The sequence below is a fragment of the Elgaria multicarinata genome, chromosome 13 (assembly GCF_023053635.1).
Source record: "Elgaria multicarinata webbii isolate HBS135686 ecotype San Diego chromosome 13, rElgMul1.1.pri, whole genome shotgun sequence".
Lineage (NCBI taxonomy): Eukaryota > Metazoa > Chordata > Lepidosauria > Squamata > Anguidae > Elgaria > Elgaria multicarinata.
The window spans coordinates 11873191-11892658 of record NC_086183.1 but is presented as its reverse complement, the minus strand read 5'-3'; the positions used below and the strand labels follow the sequence as shown (position 1 = coordinate 11892658).

General features: G+C 48.5%; 1 protein-coding gene across 2 annotated transcripts in view; it reads left to right on the top strand.

The window, feature by feature from the left end:
• The first annotated feature begins 602 nt into the window (after window positions 1–602).
• The window catches only part of KDF1 (keratinocyte differentiation factor 1), a 29236-nt gene continuing 10370 nt past the window's right edge, over window positions 603–19468 (top strand). The window contains exons 1-3 of one of the 2 annotated variants that reach the window (XM_063140187.1): window positions 603–645; window positions 14748–14814; window positions 17341–18443. In XM_063140187.1, coding sequence (XP_062996257.1) covers window positions 17363–18443 — 1081 coding nt within the window. In that variant the 5' untranslated portion in view covers window positions 603–645; window positions 14748–14814; window positions 17341–17362. Of the gene's footprint in view, window positions 646–976; window positions 1036–14747; window positions 14815–17340; window positions 18444–19468 lie in introns of those variants that run through there. The other variant, XM_063140188.1, reaches the window with a different exon arrangement.

Here is a 19468-nt window from a genome sequence, read left to right as displayed (position 1 = left end):
GGCTTTCCTTCGGCCATTGGCCTTGCCGGGCCCTGCCCCTCTGGAGGTTGCCTTCCACCCGGACGCCCCCGGAGTACCTCCAAGCGGGGGACAAAGTCAGAGTAAGTCCCCGATCTTTCAGCCGCGCATCTTCGCCTCTTTGCCTTAGGGCGGCCTCGAATCTGCAGATTCCACGCTGACTAAATAATGATGCCTTTGAGCATGTACAGAATGCTTTCCCCTAACTGCAGCCTTCCCGAACCTGCTGCCCTCCAGATGTTTTGGACTTCAGCCCCAGCCAGCATGGCGAACACCCAGGAATTCTGGGACTTGTAGTCCAAAACATCTGGACGGCACCAGGTTGAGGAAGGTTGCAAACTCCATGAAGTCCCCCGCAGATGTAGGATTAGAAAGATCTGTTGTTGTGAATTATCCGCATCCCCCATCCTAAGTGCGTTTTATTTTCGAAGTTCTACGAGGAGGAGGAGATCACAGCTGGGGGCGGAGCCCTCTTCCCAAAATGGGCGGGGCGCGGTCCCAACCTCTCGAGGGAGCAATTTTGCCTTATAGAGAAGCGTGTCCTCTAAGGCGGCCCGTAGCGTCACGTGGCTTCACCTGGGCTCAGGTGAGGGAGGGGCCCCGGACGCCGTTCACCTGGCTGGGCAGGTAATGCCGAGGCGGGGCTGGACAGAACTATTCCCGGGAGGGAGGGGGAGAAGGGATCCCCGTAGGGCCGAGGGAAAGCGAGCGCACCCCCGGGAACACCTGAGTGGGCTGGGGCTACCCCGACCTCCCTCTGGAAGGACTAGGCCCTGCCCAGGTGTGAAGAGCGGCACCACCCCCTCGATGCCTCCTCGCCCCTGTACTTCCGCCCGTGCTGCTCCCTCTCTCCGTCCTTTGGGTGGGTCCCACCTCTTCCTCCCACCCCCAGCCCCCCTGGGATCCTTCCTCGTTTATTTTGCATGAAAGCAAAAGGCTGAAGCCAGCTCCACTCTGAGGCTCCTGGCTGGCGAGGCGTGCCACTTGCATGGAGAGCTCCCCCAAGCTGAGTTGCAGGTAATCGGTTGGGCTTTGATTTGGGGTTGTGTTTTCCTATGTGCAAAAACAAGGAAATGCCCTTTTCACCCTCAATCGCATGTACGATTTGTTGAATTCAGTGGGAGGGGGCTTTCCCCCCCTCGAATAAGTACATGTTTAGGATTGCAGGTTTAAATGTAGAGGATTTTCCCTGTTGTTGTTTTGTTGTTGTTATTCTGGGAGTGGATTTCATCTGACATGACTCCTTCTCTCAGGTCAGGATTTGACTTCCTGTCGCCCCACCGCCTTTTCAAACGAAATGACTGCAAGTACTATTGATTACACTGAGAGTTACTCTTGAGTAAGAACATTCAGGACTGCATCTTTGCCAGAGGGCTTTATTGGCATTTTCAGTTTGGAAGATCAGCTAGCCTGATGCAGGGAGGTCTGAACATCTGTTCCTGGCATTTCTACAACCCACCCTGTAGAAGTACTATAACCTGCTACTCAATCCAGATTACATGTTTGCATGCATGCATGCTCGCTCGCTCATCAAGCATACAGCTTTTCTTGAGTTGCAAGTGTAGCCCCTAAAACACATTTACTCTGGTTCTCTGAAGATTTCCTGGAATGCAGAGTTAGCTACTTCATGTTGCCTTTGGTGTAGCAGCTGCGCTTCTAGTTCCGAATGAAAGCAAGCAAAGGGTCTTCCATTTGGGACCACTTTGATTGTATGGAAATTAAACGGTTGGGTGCAGAAAAAGCAGTGCTGAGGGTGACTTATCTGTGCACACTCACGCGATATACGTGTACAGCCTTGGTCCTACAAGGCAAACAGTCGTTTATACATTCCACCAGCTCCGTTTTGGTTATTTTATTTTAAAAGGCAGTGTGGCAATAGTTGCAGCAGTCATCAACTGGCCAGTAACAGGGATTGTGTAGGGGGAAGGGGGGGGAAGGATTTAAATGACAAATGGCAGGGATGGCTTCATCTGATTGTTCCAAATGGGATCCGACAGTGAGATCTTGTGTTTGTTCAACACACAGTTGTCTGCTTCATTCCTTCATTTGGAAGTCACCCCCTTGTTAAGCAGTGCAGAATACCGGCCATAAAACTTAACTGTTCCGACTGTCAAGGCCACCCTGGCTTGAGCCTCACATCTGAAGGTGCTCCTTGTTACTTTTGCAAAGCCCTTAATTGCCATCCTGCCTTCGCACTCCTCTGGATTTTCTTGCGTCTGTATTTAGTTGTTGCTAGAAATGGTGCTGGTGAAGGGGGGGTCCCTGCTCAACTGCCTTTCTGCACACAAATCCTGGGAAAGTCCTATTTCTTCCGAAGATCTCCCATTTCTCTTCAATGTGTAAAGTCAGCTTAATCAACCTTTCCCAACCTGGTGTTCTCCAGATGTCTTGGACTACAACTCCCAGCATTCTTGACCATTGGCTATGCTGGCTGGGAATGCTAAGAGATGAAGCCCAAAACATCTGGCGGGCACCCAGCTGGAGAAGGCTGGTCTAAACGATTATCCATGCCAACTGCACAATACCCTTCTACAGCGGGTGATGGTGAGGGCCAGCCCTATCATTGAGCAGAGTAAGGCAACAACCTCAGTGGTGAATGCTGGGATATGGGGGAAGGGCTGTGGCAGCCCTCCTGGACTTTTCCCTGTGTTGGAGGACGGAGCTGCATGTGCCGTGCAAACTACCCTGTGCCCCCTAAGCTGCCCTCGGATGCAGTGGAAGGGGATAGCTGTGTTGAAGTATCATTCAGACACCAGTTTCTGTATTGCTGAATTAGGGATGGGGACGGGTGGATTTTTTTCTTCACCTCAGGTGGCAAAATCTCTTTAGCCAGCCCTGCTACTTCCACTTATAAGGGATAAGAAAACTTGGATACTAGCCAGAACTATTTTAAAGTTAGCTAACTTCCAAATTTAAATAAAGAAAACATTAAAATTGTACATAAATGCAACAACAAAAAACCTACATTAGCAACGTTAGCCCAATTGGTCGAATGATTTCCTATACAAACTCATGCTGTGATTTTAAACACATTTACTAGGGAGTAATCCCCATTAAACACAGTGTGACTTGTTTCTGCATAAACATGGATAGGTTTGCACTGTTGGTGAGTTGGCCATACAAGCCCCTCTGGTGGAATACACCACAGAGAGGGTGCCATCACAGAGAAGCCCCTGTTTTTCATACACCACAGAGAGGGTGCCATCACAGAGAAGCCCCTGTTTCTCAGTGCCGTAGGTAGTGGTATCCAGAGCAGGGACTTGATCTTGGAGCCTGGGGGAGGGCGTGGCAGGTAACAGGGTTGTGTGTATGCAACAACAACACTGTGCAAGTCCATAAATTAAGTCTCAACTTTCATACGTTTTTAGCCCTTAAGGCTGTGAAAATAGGCTTGAAGGTGTGCCGGTAATGCTGGCAAAATAGAAGAATCCAGTTGAGAGATTGCCTGAAGGCAAAGGCTATCAATGGCTACTAGCCCTGATGGTTGTGTGCTATCCCCAGTATTCGAGGCAGTAAGCCTGTGTGCGCCAGTTGCTGGGGAACATGGGCGGGAGGGTGCTGTTGCACCATGTCCTGCTTGTTCATCCCTGGCCAAGGGCTGGTTGGCCACTGTGTGAACAGAGTGCTGGACTAGATGGACCCTTGGTCTGATCCAGCAGGGCTTTTCTTATGTTCTTATTTGTCCATGAAGTGTGTCGCATTTTTTAAAAGCAAGTCCTTAAAATAAATAAACACATAAATAAATCACAGCTTGCCCAATTTTAACCAATCCTCCTTTTGTCACAACTTGGCTACCTTTCTTCTCTTCCCCCACCTACTCACCACATGACATACTTACAGGAACATTCCCCAAGAAGGAGGAACTAATTCTTTGGTTTTTAAGAACATAAGACGTGCCCTGCTGGATCAGACCAAGGGTCCATCTAGTCCAGCACTCTGTTCACACAGTGGCCAACCAGCCATCGGCCAGGGATGAACAAGCAGGACATAGTGCAACAGCCCCCTCCCACCCACGTTCCCCAGCAACTGGTGCACACAGGCTTACTGCCTCAAATACTGGGGATAGCACACAACCATCAGTACTTCCTTTTATTTGTCCTGAATCTCCCACCAATCAGCTTCATGGGATGACCCCGGGTTCTAGTATTTTGAGAGAGGGAGAAAAATGTCTCCCTATCCACCTTCTCCATACCATGCATATTTTTGTAAAACTCTATCATGTCTCGTCTCCCCTTTTGTTTTAATCGTGCAAAGTAGACCATCTGCTTAATTTATAAAGGCTTCCTCGGAATACAGTTTGGATTACCTAGATCGAAAATTTTCAGTGTCCCATCTTTTGCACACAGTACATGCAGTTCTAACTTTAATTTCTATTCTACTGATTGAGGACTTGGATGTCTGTCAGTACATACAGAATACATGTGGTCAGGAGTGGAACTGAAGTGTTCTCTGCATGTCCACTTAGAAGTAACTCTCATTGAGTTCATTGCTGGTTACTCCCAGGGAAGAGTGTATTAGATCGCAACTTTAGTGTATTTACAGAACTTTTGTCCCTATCTCAAAATATTTTCTCCCTAGATCATCCTGCTCTCTCTCAGGGGTTGTGCAGGAGTGCAGAACCTATTGGCTGCTTTGCGGCCCATAAGCTGATGGGACCCCACCTCTTTGTCCCGCAGCCCAGCTGGGGTTCACTAGGAGATGGTTTCACCCTAGCGACAACAAGGTGAAACTCCCATATGTACCTGCCCGGACCCTAAGGTCATCCTCAGGGGTCCTCCTTCTCCACAAGCCCCTGCCAAAGGAAGTGAGGCAGGTGGCTACCAGGAGGAGGGCCTCCTCTGCTGTGGCACCCCAGCTGTAGAATGAGCTCTCTAAGGAGGTTTGCCTGCTATCTACACTATATTCTTTCAGACGCCAGGTGAAGACCTTTTTATTTTCTCAGCATTTTAACAGTCTATAAATTTAATTTTAACTGTGCTGTTTAACATTTGTGTTTTAAATTTGTATTTCTGCACTGCTGCTATTTTATCCTGGTTGTGCTTTTATATTGTATTTTAGATCATGTTTTATACTGTTTGTTTTATACTTTGAATGGTTTAAATTTTTGTGAACTGCCCAGGGAGCTTCGGCTATTGGGCGGTAGAAAAATGCAATAAATAAATAAATGGTAGACGGACCAGCCGTCAGGCTCTGTTTAAAGCTGCTTCCCATGTTCCTATAACCTGGGTGATCTGGATTCACCTTCCTCCTTGGCCATGATGAATCTTGGGCAATCATTCTCTCTCCACCTGACCTACTTCGCAGGGTGGTTGTGAGGATAAAATAGGATGATCCCCAAATATGCCGCCCTGAGCTTTTTGGCAGAAAGTGTGGATGGCGGGCTGGGATACACAGGTATTAGCTCATGATGTTTGTATATTCCCAATTCAGTGTTATAAAATACTCTAAGCTTGGGCAATATTTCTCAACTTTACTGTACTCACGTCCACTAGATACATGTGGACACTTTTATTAGCCTGCTAGTGTAAAGTCTTTGTTGCCATGGGTGCTAGTAGTTCTGTTCCTTTACCCCTTTTTTTGCCCCTCAGCACAGAGGGGTTCAAGAAGAACGAAAATGTGGCTCATACATAGTGAATCCCCCCTTCTGAAATTTGCATGTGGGGTGGACCCGCCTCCTTCCTCACACACCCCGATTGGCTGCCTTCACCCCTTTTTCCCTCCCCAGGGGCAGTGACAGCCTAACTGCACAGCTGTGCCTGGGGTCCGCCTTTGCGCCACACTGATTGGCTGAGCACAGCTATCCGTCATCCCTTTGGTGGAGGGGCTGCCCTGCCTGTTTGGCACAGAGGAAATTAATTGCTATTCAAGCTTGAGCTTTATCTTTTTTAACCCTAAAAAAGAAAATCAACCGACATGCTCATGATTGCTTTGGTAACATCCAGACTAGGTTTACTGTACTGCTGTAACACACTCCATATGTGTTGTAGACCAGGAATCCCCAGCGTTACGCCCACGGGAATCTCCAGTCGTGCCCACAAAGCTCTCAACTGCCTGCACTCTTCAAAAATTATTATTATGAGAAAACTTGAAAACTGTTTGGGGGGGGTGGCTCTCCTTCCTGTTCTTGAACCTGCTCCTGATCATTTGATTTGATTTATTACATTTATATACCGCCCCATAGCCGAAGCTCTCTGGGCGGTTTACAAAAGTTTAAAACAGAGAACATTAAAAAGTATACAAAATTTAAAACCATCAAAAACATAAACAGTATAAAAACAACAGTATCTATTTAAAAACAACAGTTCTGGGATCCGTTTTAAAAAAAACACTTAGCATTGTTAAATGGCTGGGGAAAGAGAAAAGTCTTGACCTGGCGTCGAAAAGATAACAATGTTGGCACCAGGCGAACCTCATTGGGAAGATCATTTCATAATTGGGGGGCCACCGCTGAAAAGGCCCTCTCGTTTGTTACCATCCTCCGAGCTTCCCTCAGAGTAGGCACCCGGAGGAGGAGGAACGTAGATGTTGAGCGCAGTGTACGGGTAGGTTCATGTTGGGAGAGGCGTTCCATCAGGTATTGTGGTCCCAAGCCATCTGTTTTGCAGGAAGAGAAGGAAAGAGTTGCTGTCTGGTCCCACCCTATCTTCTTCCATTCTCTTCACGCCCAGCTTCTAGCCTCACTATTTCTCTCTGCCAACCCCGTTTGTCGATGACCCTGTTCAGACGACACGCTAAGCCATGGTGGTTAAGCATTTTGAGCTAAACATTATGGCTTAGCATGTTGTGTGAAAAATTCCTTACCATGGAGGCTACATAACCATGGTTTAAACACACTCACTAACCATTTGCTGCAAAAGGGTTAGCAGCCTAACCATGGCTTAGTGTATCATCTGAACAGGCGCTCTGTTTCTCTCCCCTCTACTCCTTTGCCTTGCTCTTTCTCTCCCTTCCTAGCCTCACTCTTTGGGCCTGTTCAGACGACACGCTAAGCCACGGTTAGGCCGCTAACCCTTTTACAGTAAATGGCTAGTGAGCATGTTTAAACCATGGTTATGTAGCTACCATGGTTAGGAATGGTTCACACGACACGCTAAGCCATAACGTTTAGCTCCAAATGCTTAACCACTGTGGCTTAGTGTGTCATCTGAACTTGGTCTTTCTCTCACTCTTTCCCCCACCCTCTAGCCTTCTCTCCCTTCCCAGCTCCTCCTCTTCTTCTTTTCTCTCGTTCTTCCCCACCGCTGCACCTTCCTGGGCAGGGGCTCTGATGGCAGAGGAGGATGTGGGAAAGTGTGGCTGAGCCTGGGGTCAAAGTATGGGGAAAGTGTTCTTTCCTTTTGGGGGCTGGGCAAAGGTAGGGGTGTGTGTGTGCAGATTAGATGAGCAGAGCAATCCTATGTAGGCCTACTCAGAAGTAATTCCCATTGAGTTCCATGTGAGCATGTGTAGGACTGCAACCTTAAATGGGTATTTTGTTGTGCTTCTGTGAGTCAAATATGTGGATTGGCTTCGCGGTTCAAGGCCCTTCCTCCCCTGGCATTTAGTTTCTTAGGTGAATTCTTTGTCTGCTGACTAGCCAGGCCATCACAACAGCCATTCTGTGACTAGCCACATCCTCCGTGGGGGTCTGTTTGGTGGCCACAGAAAACCCTCAAATCCCCAAATGTTCCAAGATGTCCCAGAACAGTCGGGGACCCCGGTTCTAAACATTGACACATAAAGCTCCAGCGTTATAGCATCTTCGCATCCATTGTGTTTTGTGGACTCCGTTTGAAGTGCTGGCCTTGACTTCCAGCCCTCGGTGGGTTGGGGCCAGGATAGCTTTACCCCCACCTCAAATCTGAAGCTATCCGTGAGTCTTCATCGGAGCTCCTGTTCTGTGCCCCCTGACCATCCAAAATGTGTCACTTCCCAGGATACGGTCTTCTTGGAGGTTGTGCGCTACTTGTTGTCTGGACTGTCCTTCCTTGAGAACCCTGTTTGACTCCATCACTCCTGTCCTTCAGGCATTTCATGAAGACTTTGCTGTTCCAGGGCATGTCTGGGAATGGACAAACTCGGTGTGCTCTAATGCTGCATAATCTCGCTCTGCTGGGTTTGCGTTTGGAGGATGCTTCTTAATGTCAGGGGGGGTTGTTGTTGTTTTTAGTAACTGTAATTTTTAGCCCTTGGTGTGGTGGTGGTGGTTTTACATTGCGCTAGCCACCTTGGGCCTCCAAGCCACAGAGGGGCAGGATGTAACCTGTCTGTGCCTGCCCTCCCATCCTCCAAATCAGGTTCTGTCACCCTTTTGCACAGTCCTGCAGGTATGGCCTATGGGACAGCGAAGTTTCGTAACAGGAAGTGGCCCTTGAAGAAACAGAGGCAGCTGTGCGGCACGGGTTAGATGGCTGTCACAGGCACCAGACAAGTAAAAGGCTTAAAAGGAGGCAGACAGAACATAGGAAATTCACTGGCTTAAGCTTCGTGCACACCTGCAATCCTATTTCACCTTTTCTGTGCAGGAAAAGATCCCAGGGGGTTGATGTCCCAAATTAATTCCAGAGGCAGAGGGTTCCCTTTGGATTTCCCGCCTCTCAAGCACCAAAACATTTTTGTCTGGGCTAGATCTACACTACTGCTTTATAGCGGTATTGAAGTGCACTGATATTGAAATGTTGGGGCACATTCCATATACCGCTTTTGTGATATTATTTCCTGCTCTCTTTTTTATTATTATTATTCCCTATTATCCAAACTACCACAACAAATGTCATGGTGCGTCCTACGAGGTATAAACGCACAAGAGGGATCGTAATGATTTTACCATGATGGGATCGTAATGATTTTACTCAAGGGGGAGAACTGGCCCTGATCCAGTGGAAGAACTCAGGTTGCTGTGATCTTATGAAAATGAAAGTTATGTTTCCCACCATTAACTGGTAGAGAGAGGTGTTGTTGTTTTCACTGTAACCTCAATTAATCCGATGGGGGATTTCCTGACTGCCTTAAGGCACTGCAACATTATTTCTTTACCTTGCAAAAGGAGCATCCTTTGGTCTATTTGCTTATGGCAAATGATACCCCAGTGAGCCTTTGGCCTGGAGAATCTAGGGAAGGTGTAGGCTCTGTGGTACTGGAACTTCCTGGCGCTCTTGAGCATCACAAACCTAAGACACCTTCATTTGTCTCTGGGAAGCCCTAAGGGAATATAGAAGGAAAAACTTGTTAATGCTTTCATATGTGAGGAAATGAAGCACAAATGCCCCCAGGGCTCTTTGCACGTGCTGTTTATTGCATTGCTGTCTCTTGCACATTCTGGAAAGGCAAAGTGTGACGGTCGTCCTGCCTCTCGCAGATCTTTCAGGAAGTGCATTCATTCCTCTGTATGTGTGTGTGTGTTTGTGTATGTATCCCCTCCCCAAACGGATGACTTGGTAGCATGGGCACACATCTGCTCCATACCTGGGAAGCCCTTGCAGTTTACTTGATGCTGAAGAGAGCCTGAACATCTGCGAGAGGTTCCACGATGGGAGAGGGAGGGAGAGAAACTAGAATCTGGAAAACACAGTGCAGTGCTTCCCAAACTCTGATCATAAAGGTTCACATTGAAGAGCAGGAATAGTCCTTTCTTGTTTGTGCAGAAGTCGCTATCCTGAGTGATGAATGGAAAGAAGTCCCAAGAAGTGGGGTCTCATGCAGAGGGGCAACAGGAAGCCAATTCTGGCCCAAGAGATGTTGTTGCCCAAAACAGAGCACTATAAGGGCATAGCTAGACCAGACGATATCCCAGGGATTGCCCTGGGATCATTTCTGTGCGTCCACATCCCAGGCATCCCGGGAGCAGGGAGGGATGATCCCTCCCTTGCCCCGGGATATCAGCATAGCCTTTTTTCCTGCAGTCTCGGGATGATGAGCGGGTGTCCTGGCTCCTCGCGAGTAACTGCAAAGAGCAGGGCATGGGGCACAGAGCTCCTCAGAAGCTCTGTACCTATCGGGGGTGGGGTGGGTGAGGGGGAAGGTATTTTTTAAAAAAAAACCTTAGTTTTCAGACGAGCGTTAGTGCGCTCCTTCAAAAAACCAAATCCAAAATGGCGGCCGCGTGTAGACGAGGGTGACGATCTCACGATTATAAAATCACGAGATCATTGCTCTCCAACTCCCTCATCTAGCCATAGCCTAAGTTGCCTGCTCTTCCCCATGCCTGCCCCCCCCTCCACACACACACAACCTACATATACATGCTAGAGCTGCCACTTTTAAAATGGCTGTCATGGTGAGCCCAGGGCAGCTGCAAGGCTTTCAGAACCACACAGGGCCTTATCAGGAAGGGCCCCCCTCCAACCCTCTTTCTTGCTCCACAGCAGAAAAGGTTGGCAGGGGGATTTCTTTAGCTGCTGCATGGTGGAGGCACTTGGCATCTCTGCAGAGATGTGTCCAACCAGCAGGAGTAGCGTCCACAGTATACGGCAACCACAATATTTGATTTGGCTACTAAGACTAGCCAAGAAACAGTTGACACCTGACCAAACAGTTTCTTAAATTCCTATCAATTTCAAAATAATTAATCAGAATTCAACGCACTTTCAATAAGTAATTTACATTTAAATGGAAGTTATCTCCACAGTTGACTGGATCTTGCAAATAATTCAGAACTACTACTGTCAGATTGTATTGAATTACACATGATGGGTTGGTCCGGATGTACCTGAACAAGCTCCTCATATTCACACCATCCCACATTCTGACTTCCTTTCTCCCACTTTCGTTTTAGCGGCAAACCACGCATTGACATTTTTCTCCGTCTTTCATAATCCTTGAAGCTGGTGTCATCCTATAAAACTGTTTGGTGGGAGATTCAGGACAGATAAGAGGAAGGACTTCTTCGCATGGTGAAACTATGGAATTCACTTCCATGAGATATAGTGATGGCCACCAATTTAGATGGCTTTAAAAGGAGATGGGACAGAGTCCTGGAAGAGAAGGCTAGAATGGCTACTAGTCCTGATGGCTATATGCTACCTCCTGTATCAGAGGCACTATCTCTATGTACACTAGTCGTAGAGTTCGAACCAAGATTATGGCAACCTGCTTGATTGATAACTGGCAAATAGAGGGAGAAAACGTGGAGGCAGTGACAGACTTTGTATTTCTGGGCGCAAAGATTACTGCAGACGCTGACTGCAGCCAGGAAATCAGAAGACGTTTACTTCTTGGGAGGAGAGCAATGACAAATCTTGATAAAATAGTTAAGAGCAGAGACACCACACTGACAACAAAGGTCCGCATAGTTAAAGCAATGGTATTCCCCGTAGTAACCTATGGCTGCGAGAGCTGGACCATAAGGAAGGCTGAGCGAAGGAAGATAGATGCTTTTGAACTGTGGTGTTGGAGGAAAATTCTGAGAGTGCCTTGGACTGCAAGAAGATCAACCCAGTCCATACTCCAGGAAATAAAGCCAGACTGCTCACTTGAGGGAATGGTATTAAAGGCAAAACTGAAGTACTTTGGCCACATAATGAGAAGACAGGATACCCTGGAGAAGAGGCTGATGCTAGGGAAAGTGGAAGGCAAAAGGAAGAGGGGCCGACCAAGGGCAAGATGGATGGATGATATTCTGGAGGTGACAGACTTGACCTTGGGGGAGCTGGGGGGAGCGACAGCCGACAGAAAGCTCTGGCGTGGGCTGGTCCATGAAGTCACGAAGAGTCGGAAACGACTGAACGAATAAACAACAAATAAGGCCATCAAGTCCAACCCCCTGCTCAATACAGGAATCCACATTAAAGCCTACCTGACAGATGGTTCTCCAGCTGCCTCTTGAATGCTTCTAGGGTGGGAGAGCCCATGACCTCCCTAGGTCATTGGTTCCACTTTTGTACTGCTCTAACAGTCGAGAAGTTTTTCCTGATGTCCAGCCAGAATCTGGCTTCCTTTAACTTGAGCCCGTTATTCCGTGTCCTGCACTCTGGGAGGATCGAGAAGAGATCCTGGCCCTCCTCCGTGTGACAACCTTTCAAGTATTTGAAGAGTGCTATCATGTCTCCCCTCAATCTTCTCTAAGTTAAACATGCCCAGTTCTTTCAGTTTCTCATACCCTGCTTGTGGCTTTCCGACATGCAGCTGTTTAGCCATGGTGTGAACAGAATGCTGGACCATATGGACCTTAGATCTGATCCAACATGGTTCCTGTTATGTTCTCATGACAATATAGGAAGCAAGAGGGGAGATCTGGGCCCATGAGCAGAGGAGGGAGCACAGAGTTCATTCTAAATTAGCACCATGCCATTGTTTCGCCTTATTTATTGATTTATTTTTATTTGTGTTATTTATGTATATCCCACTAAATATAATAAAATCCCTAAGCAGTTCACATAAGTCTGAACTGATCCTGTATTTCTTAATAACCTACCTTATTCACCCATGTAAGCAGCAACCCTTGCAAAATTCTTGCCTTGAGCACTGTTTGAATGATCTTCATATAAAGAAAGTGAGGTGGTTGATCTCTGATAGGCCTCTAAAGTCTTTGGCGTAATGGACAGGGACATCTGACAGAAACACTCTGGAATTCCTTGTGCATGCAGATTGGGGCTAATTGTTTTATGATAAGCTCTGAATCTTTTTCTTAAGCAAGCAAGCTTTGAAACCCTCCCTGAACGTATGTGTGAATATCAGGGCCGGTCCTATCATTGGTCAGAGTGAGACGACCGCCTAAGGCAGCTGATTTTGGACATCATGAAAGGACAGCAAATGGCTTATTATGTCATTTATTGTATCTTTACTGCCAGAGAACGGGGGTGGGGCACTTGTGGGATTTTTGGCTTCAGTACCAAAACCGGTTGGCTAGCCTTGGGCGCTGTGCACCATGACTTGTGTGGCCGTGTGTGGCCGGTTGGGGGGGGGGGGGAGTGGAGTTGCTCATTTTCTGTCCTGCTGTGTAGCTTCATCACACCAGCATTATACTGTGCAATCACTGTGAATTGCAGGCAAAGGACTCTGACGTTTTCCAGTTTATAATCTGCTTTGACTGTGAAGCACTCCCATGCATCCTGCTTTAATTGGGGTCCGCAACCCCCGGGCCACAGACCTGTACTGGTCCGTGGCCTGTTAGGAACCGGGCCACGCAGGTGAGCTGCTTTCACCCACCCCCACCCCAGCATACCTGGGCACAGAGCGCCATCTCGCCTACCCAGCCAAAGCGAAGCCAGAACGCCGGGGTGGGGGCGGCGGCTTCGGAACGGCGCGCCCGGCTGGAAGCCGCTCTGGGAGAGGGACTTCCGGGCGCGCTGTTCCGAAGCCGCCCGCCTGCCCCAGCGTCCTGGCTTCGCTTCGGTTGGGCGCCCACCTAGCCAAAGCGAAGCCAGGACGCTGGAGTGGGGGGGCGGGCGTGGCTTCCCAAAACCATCCCCTCAACCCACCCACCCACCCCAGTCCGTGGGAAAATTGTCTTCCACGAAACCGGTCCCTGGTGCCAAAAAGGTTGGGGACCGCTGCTATAAAGCCAAAAGAATCGACCTATTTTGCTACCTGTTTAGGAGCGAATCTTTTGTTGTTTTCCAAGCGGCCACTGGGGGCGCAGGAGGAGGATTTGATATGTTTAAAGTACAAATTAAACAAATGCTTACATCTGCGTGAGTTTTAAAGACAAAGACATCAAAATAGGCACAGTAATAGATATTAAGGAGAGCTTTAAGCATACCAAATTTGAATCGGATTGGGTCATCCATTGATTTTTAATGATTTTTTTACATTTCCCCCCTTAAACCCTTTTCCTGGTATGCAAAGGATCTTAGGAGCGCTGCCACCCGGGGTGTGATTTAGCTAGCAACAACAACTACAGCTTTATGCTGTAGGGGATAATTCGAGGGAAACAGGTACATGAGATGAAGCCTTTAGACAAGAAAATATCTCGGGCTGGTCATGCACTTAGTGCTCCCATGGTCCTCACTTAAGCTACTTTTTTCATGTTTGGCCTTTGGCTTATGACCTCATCAAGGTGGCCACTTCCCCATCGCCAGAGAAGAAGGCACAGTTTTGCATAAGGCGTCTGTATGCTAATTCGGATGTATAGCAGATTTGGAACCCATGACTATTGTAATGATTTCCTATTGCAGGGCTTCAGCTATTGGACGGTATAAAAATGCAACAAATAAATAAATAAATATTGTTTAAATAGCAATACAGTGCATCTCGTTGTAGCGGGAAGACCGTGACCAGGTAACCTTTGCCTCTGCTGTACAGGTGCTAACTTCAGAAGGACAACTTCAAGGCTCCCATCTCTCCTCTGATTGTACTTGATCTTTAAGCCAGACTTGGATCAGACAAGCCTTCAGAAAGAGAACTGTCCCCTGTAAAGTAGGACACATGGCCACACTGCTTCTCATTCCCAATTCTAATAATATGTACCAGCATTTGCCCCCATTCCTCTTTCCCTGACCTTGGGAGATACATAATTATACAAATTCCCTGGAATATCTAGTTCTCAGGAGCCAACTTTCAATGCTTTGCATGAATACTCATGTCTATTTCTCCGCTTTTCTCCTCTGTCATCTTCCCCAACGCCTGTTTTAGATTTTAAGCTCCTTGGGAACAGGAAATTGCCTATTTCTGCAAGGTGCCAGGTATGCTGATGGCAATATGTAAACAGAATTTATGCTTGCTTAGAACCCATCCCCTGAATCAACTGATGGATAAAGCATTAATTTTTTTTACAAAAAGAATTAATATATTTTTTGTCTCTGCGGGCATAGGATCCTTTGAAATGGACGAAGCAGCTGCTTAGAGTCTCGATTAACCCCAAAGAAGGCAAGACGAAAGGTAAATAACTCAAAAGAAGTTGGGGTGGTGGAGATGAGAGAGATGGGAGTCAGAAAAAGTACAAGGTAGGTTAGATGCGTTCCGTTCTAAAAGACCTCTGATTCTTCCCTCGGGCAATCCTGTTCCTGCCCTTGAGAAAAGTTGAATTCCTAGCCCTGTACGAATGAGGCAGAAGGAGCGCGATTTCTCTTATCTTGTGCAACTCTGCTGGGTTTACTGTTTTGCAGAGTCCAGTTTTGCCAGGAATGGGGAGGGGCAAGGGGCCACACCCGATACCAAAGCCCCACCTCCACCCTAGACCACTGCAGATCTTATTCAGCCACCTTCTGAGACTTTGCCAGGGATTGTCCTTATGGGTCAGGATTCCCCAGTATTTTCCTGACCCCTTCCAAAGTGTTGGAAACTCTCAGGACCAGAATCGGGCTGCAGCCGGAAAACAAACCTGGCAACCAGCCTCTTCTCCCTCCCATAAAAGCTGGAAACTTGCTTTTAAAAAAAATAAAAATAAAAAGCAGAGTTTCCTACGCAGCTGAATTCTGCATCTGATTTAGCATTCTGTGCTTCTGCAGCATACGTGCGAAAAAGAAAGAAACATGTGATGCCTTCCATCTGATTACTTGAAGCTTTGTGCCATAAATAAAGTCTCTCTTCAGTGCCAGAGGGCCTTGTTTCATCTGATACATGTATGCCAGGGATGGGGAATGTGTGGTCTTCCAGATTGCAGTTCCCATCAACCCTCACCATTGTCTATGCTAGCTAGGACTGATGGGGGTTGCAATCCACCAACGTCTGGAAGGTGGCACGTTCCCCATGCCTCCTATAGGCAGTGCTGTGGGACGAGGAAACCGGGGCGGTTCCTGTTCAGCGCCCAAAGTCTCTCCTTAGAAATTTGACAGTGTTGCGTCCCCGCTTCTGAGTGATTGGACCACCCTGGGACATAGGGCAAGAGGAGGGAACAGGATCAAGGAGCAGTGAACTAGACAGAACTAACGCGTGTACAGTTTTTCCCCCTGTTAAGGCAGATTTCCTATGAACGATCAAGGGTGTAGGCAGAACCAGGACCTTCAGGGATGCAGCACCTGCATTGCTTTAGCCTCAGGGATGCTGATGTCATTGCTACCCACCTCAGTCTTCCCTATTCCCTCTGAGCTTAGATGAAATCATCCTAGCAGGCTTGCTGTATGAACCCAGCCAGGGTGGCTTGTTGCCATGGGTTATAAACCACCCAGAACCCTACAGCAGCTCATGGGTTCTGGGTGGCTTATTACCCACGGCAGCTAATCACCCTGGCCAGGTTCGCACAACACAACAAGCCGTGCTGCTGAGTGTAATTCTGCTAACACCCTGGCATGCAACTCCCATGACCAGGCTTGGTTAACAAGCTACCGTGGCTGATGAACCACCGTGCGATCATGCAGTCCCTGGAGGCAAAAATGAATTTCCCCAGCAGCAACGTATTGTCCCTTGTTAGAATGCGAAGTTTTTCGGGGTGGCCTGGTCTTTGAATGGGTAATTTGGACCCGCTAGCTTTACAAAAGACTTGCTCCTGGTGGAGAGGAAGGTGGCTAGAATGGGTTTGTTAGTATGGATCAAAGCAGCAGCCTGCATTTTGGGAGGGCGTGGCAATGGGAACGGTCACGATGAGCGTCTGCATTTCCAAATGCACCACGGTGTGCAGGGCAGAGGAAACATGCCTGCCTGCTTTCGGAGCTGCAGGTGGGATCTGCAAGAAAGTCGCACAAAGAGGAGAGGATTGTGGTAATTATTATTATTTATTTATTTATTTCTTACCCGCCTCTCCCTTTGGATCAAGGCAGGGAACAACATTAGTACAACAATACAATATATGTAAATCAAATACATAAAAATTAATTAGAAGAGCATATACAACCAATACAATATCAAAATAACAATCAAGACATCTTAAAATTCTTATTTTAAAATTCATCTGGGTAGGCCTGCCGGAAGAGGCTAGTCTTTATGGCTGTCTTGAACTCGGAGAGAATGTTAAGTTGATGAATCTCCTCCGGCGGGCCATTCCACAGCCTGGGGGCGACAGAAGAAAAGGTCCTCTGGGTCACAATTGTCAGCCTAGTTTTGGCTGACTGAAGTAAGTTCTCCCCAGAGGACTTGAGTATGCGGGGCAGATTTTATGGGGGAACACAATCCCACAGGCAACCTGGACCCAAACCAGGATTGTGTGGGATTCTGAATTGGGCGGTCAGTAGTTAATGCCCTTTCCAAGCCCAGCTGTACAGTCTGTTTTTGATCCTTGCGCCCCTGTGATCCACATGTGATCCTTTCTGCTTTGTGTGATTTCTGTGTGGATCCTGCTCAACAGCTCAAATATAACACAGAAAGGAAGGGGCCTTGATTGTAGAGGAGAGTCTTGACTTGGGAGTGGGGGCGGGGGACTGGGGGCGCTTGATTCCTTCCTCTTCCGGTGCTACTGCTCAGGTTATCTGGGTCCAGTGTGGCGAGAGAAAGAATTTTCCTCTGAGTGTTCCCCTCCCATTCCCAAATCAGGAGTCTCAACGGGTGGCAAGTCATGCATGGAATGAGACAAGGGCATCCCCAACACCTCGGCAGCTACCACCAGCCCGCTCAAGATGTTGCTGTCCCCCAGAGGATCAACTCCCCCAAGGTGACCAACATCAGCCTGGAGGTGTTCAGCGGCTCCACCCCGGAGCTCAAGCAGACGCGCAAGCTCGCCCGGGACAGGAAGGCCTGCAAAGTCGATCCCAAAGACTCCAATGGGAGGGAGGGAGAAACCGACACCTTTATTTCTGACCCCGCGGAAGCTCCCCGGCCTCCGTGCTGCTCCACTCTGTCCCAAGCCTGGAGTGCTTACAAAGCCGTCTTCTGCTGCATCGTGACGTGCGGAGGCTGCTTCCGGGACTGCCGGCCCACCATCTCGTACTCGTACAATGATTCCTTGACTGAGGAAGGGAAGAGCTGGGAGCGCAATGGCCGTTTGCCCAGCAGCCCAGCCAGTAGCTCCCCACCGGAAAAGAACGGGAGCCAAACCAAGAAGAGCACGGTGGGCAGCAGTTTCAGCTACTCGGACTTGAAACTGAAAGGGATCCCGCTTTTTCCCAACCAGAACCCCAGCTCCCACACGGACACCGACTCGTGCTACAAGGAGCCTGTGTCGGAAAAACTCTCCCAGAACAGCGTAGAGAAGCAGCCTCCCCCCAATAGCCAGCGAAGCTCCGAGGAACACTGTTCCTTCGTCGAGGAGTTGGATTTTGAGAACGAGGACCAAATCAGCTCCATCTCCATGTCCAGCCGGCAGATTGACTTCTTGATTTTCCGGAAACTGACCGAGCTCTTCAGCGTCCACCAGATCGACGAGTTGGCCAAGTGTACGTCAGACACGGTCTTCCTGGAGAAGACCAACAAGATCTCGGACCTCATCAACAGCATCACTCAGGACTACCACTTGGACGAGCAGGATGCTGAATGCAGGCTGGTCCGGGGGATCATACGCATCAGCACGCGGAAACGCCCGACCCGACCCCGGGTCATTGCCCCGACCCTCCCGAGCCGGGAGGAGTCCGCGAACCGAGGCAACCCACCCGACAGCGGCAATGAGACCATGTTGGCTTCCGTGGTCGCTAGCGGAGAAGGTACGTGTGAACCTTCCGTTTCTTGCGGCGCTCCCAGGGGCAGAGGAAACGGTCCAGAAAAGCAGCTGCCCAAAACCATCAAGGGCTCTGACTGCCTCTTTTCAAAGGGAAGATTATAATATTTGGGCGGGTGGGGGGTTAGTTCAGCGAGAGAAACAACCAAAGAGTTAGGGGAGTGGGGGGACACTGTAGCAGAGAAGGTGAGCAACTTCTGCAGGTCTGCTGACTGGCTCCTACTCCCTAGCTGCACCCCTTCCTACCACTGCTGAAATTGTCACCACGCTGATGAATTTGCCAGTGAGGCTTTTTGCTTTATTTGCCATGGTTTAAGCCATGGTTTAAGGTGTCTACTGAACACGGCTTGGCTTTCTGGCTTAACCATCGTAGTTAAAACCATGGTTAAGGTGTCTTTTGAATGGGGCCAATGTGTGTGTAGAATGGCAGCATGGGGGGGGAGGATTAACTACCACTGCTTTCTTTTTTGACCACACGAAAGGGGAGAGAATGACTGGACACAAAGGGGGACGGAGCTCCTGGGTTTCTCATATTTGTGCCATCAGCCATGCTTCTTTCTTCCTTGCTGAAATTCCCTCTCAGGTGCAGCTCTTAAAACTGTAGGAGCCCCACTGATTTGTCATCAGAGAGAGAGAGAGAGAGGAGTGTAATATGTTCAAAACTGGGCAAAGAATTGGTTTTGATAGCCCAGGATGTTTTTGAAAGAAGAGATGAAGTTGAAAAGAGAGAGAATTGGATCTCGTCCTCGAGGGCTAAGAACTTGTCTAACACCCTTCTCCACATTCAGGATTAAAGGTGGATCCTGAGTGAGGAAAGATCAAAGGTGTCTTGTGGACCATTGTGGGTGCAGCAAACATCTGGAATGGGGAAAGTCAAGGGGGCAGCCTTGCTCTAGGGCAGTCCTTCTGGGAGGGTGCATTTCTGCTCATGTCCCACCGGTGAGCTCCCCACGAGGATCCGGTTGACCACTGTGCGAACAGAATGCTGGACTAGATGGGCCTTTGGTCTGA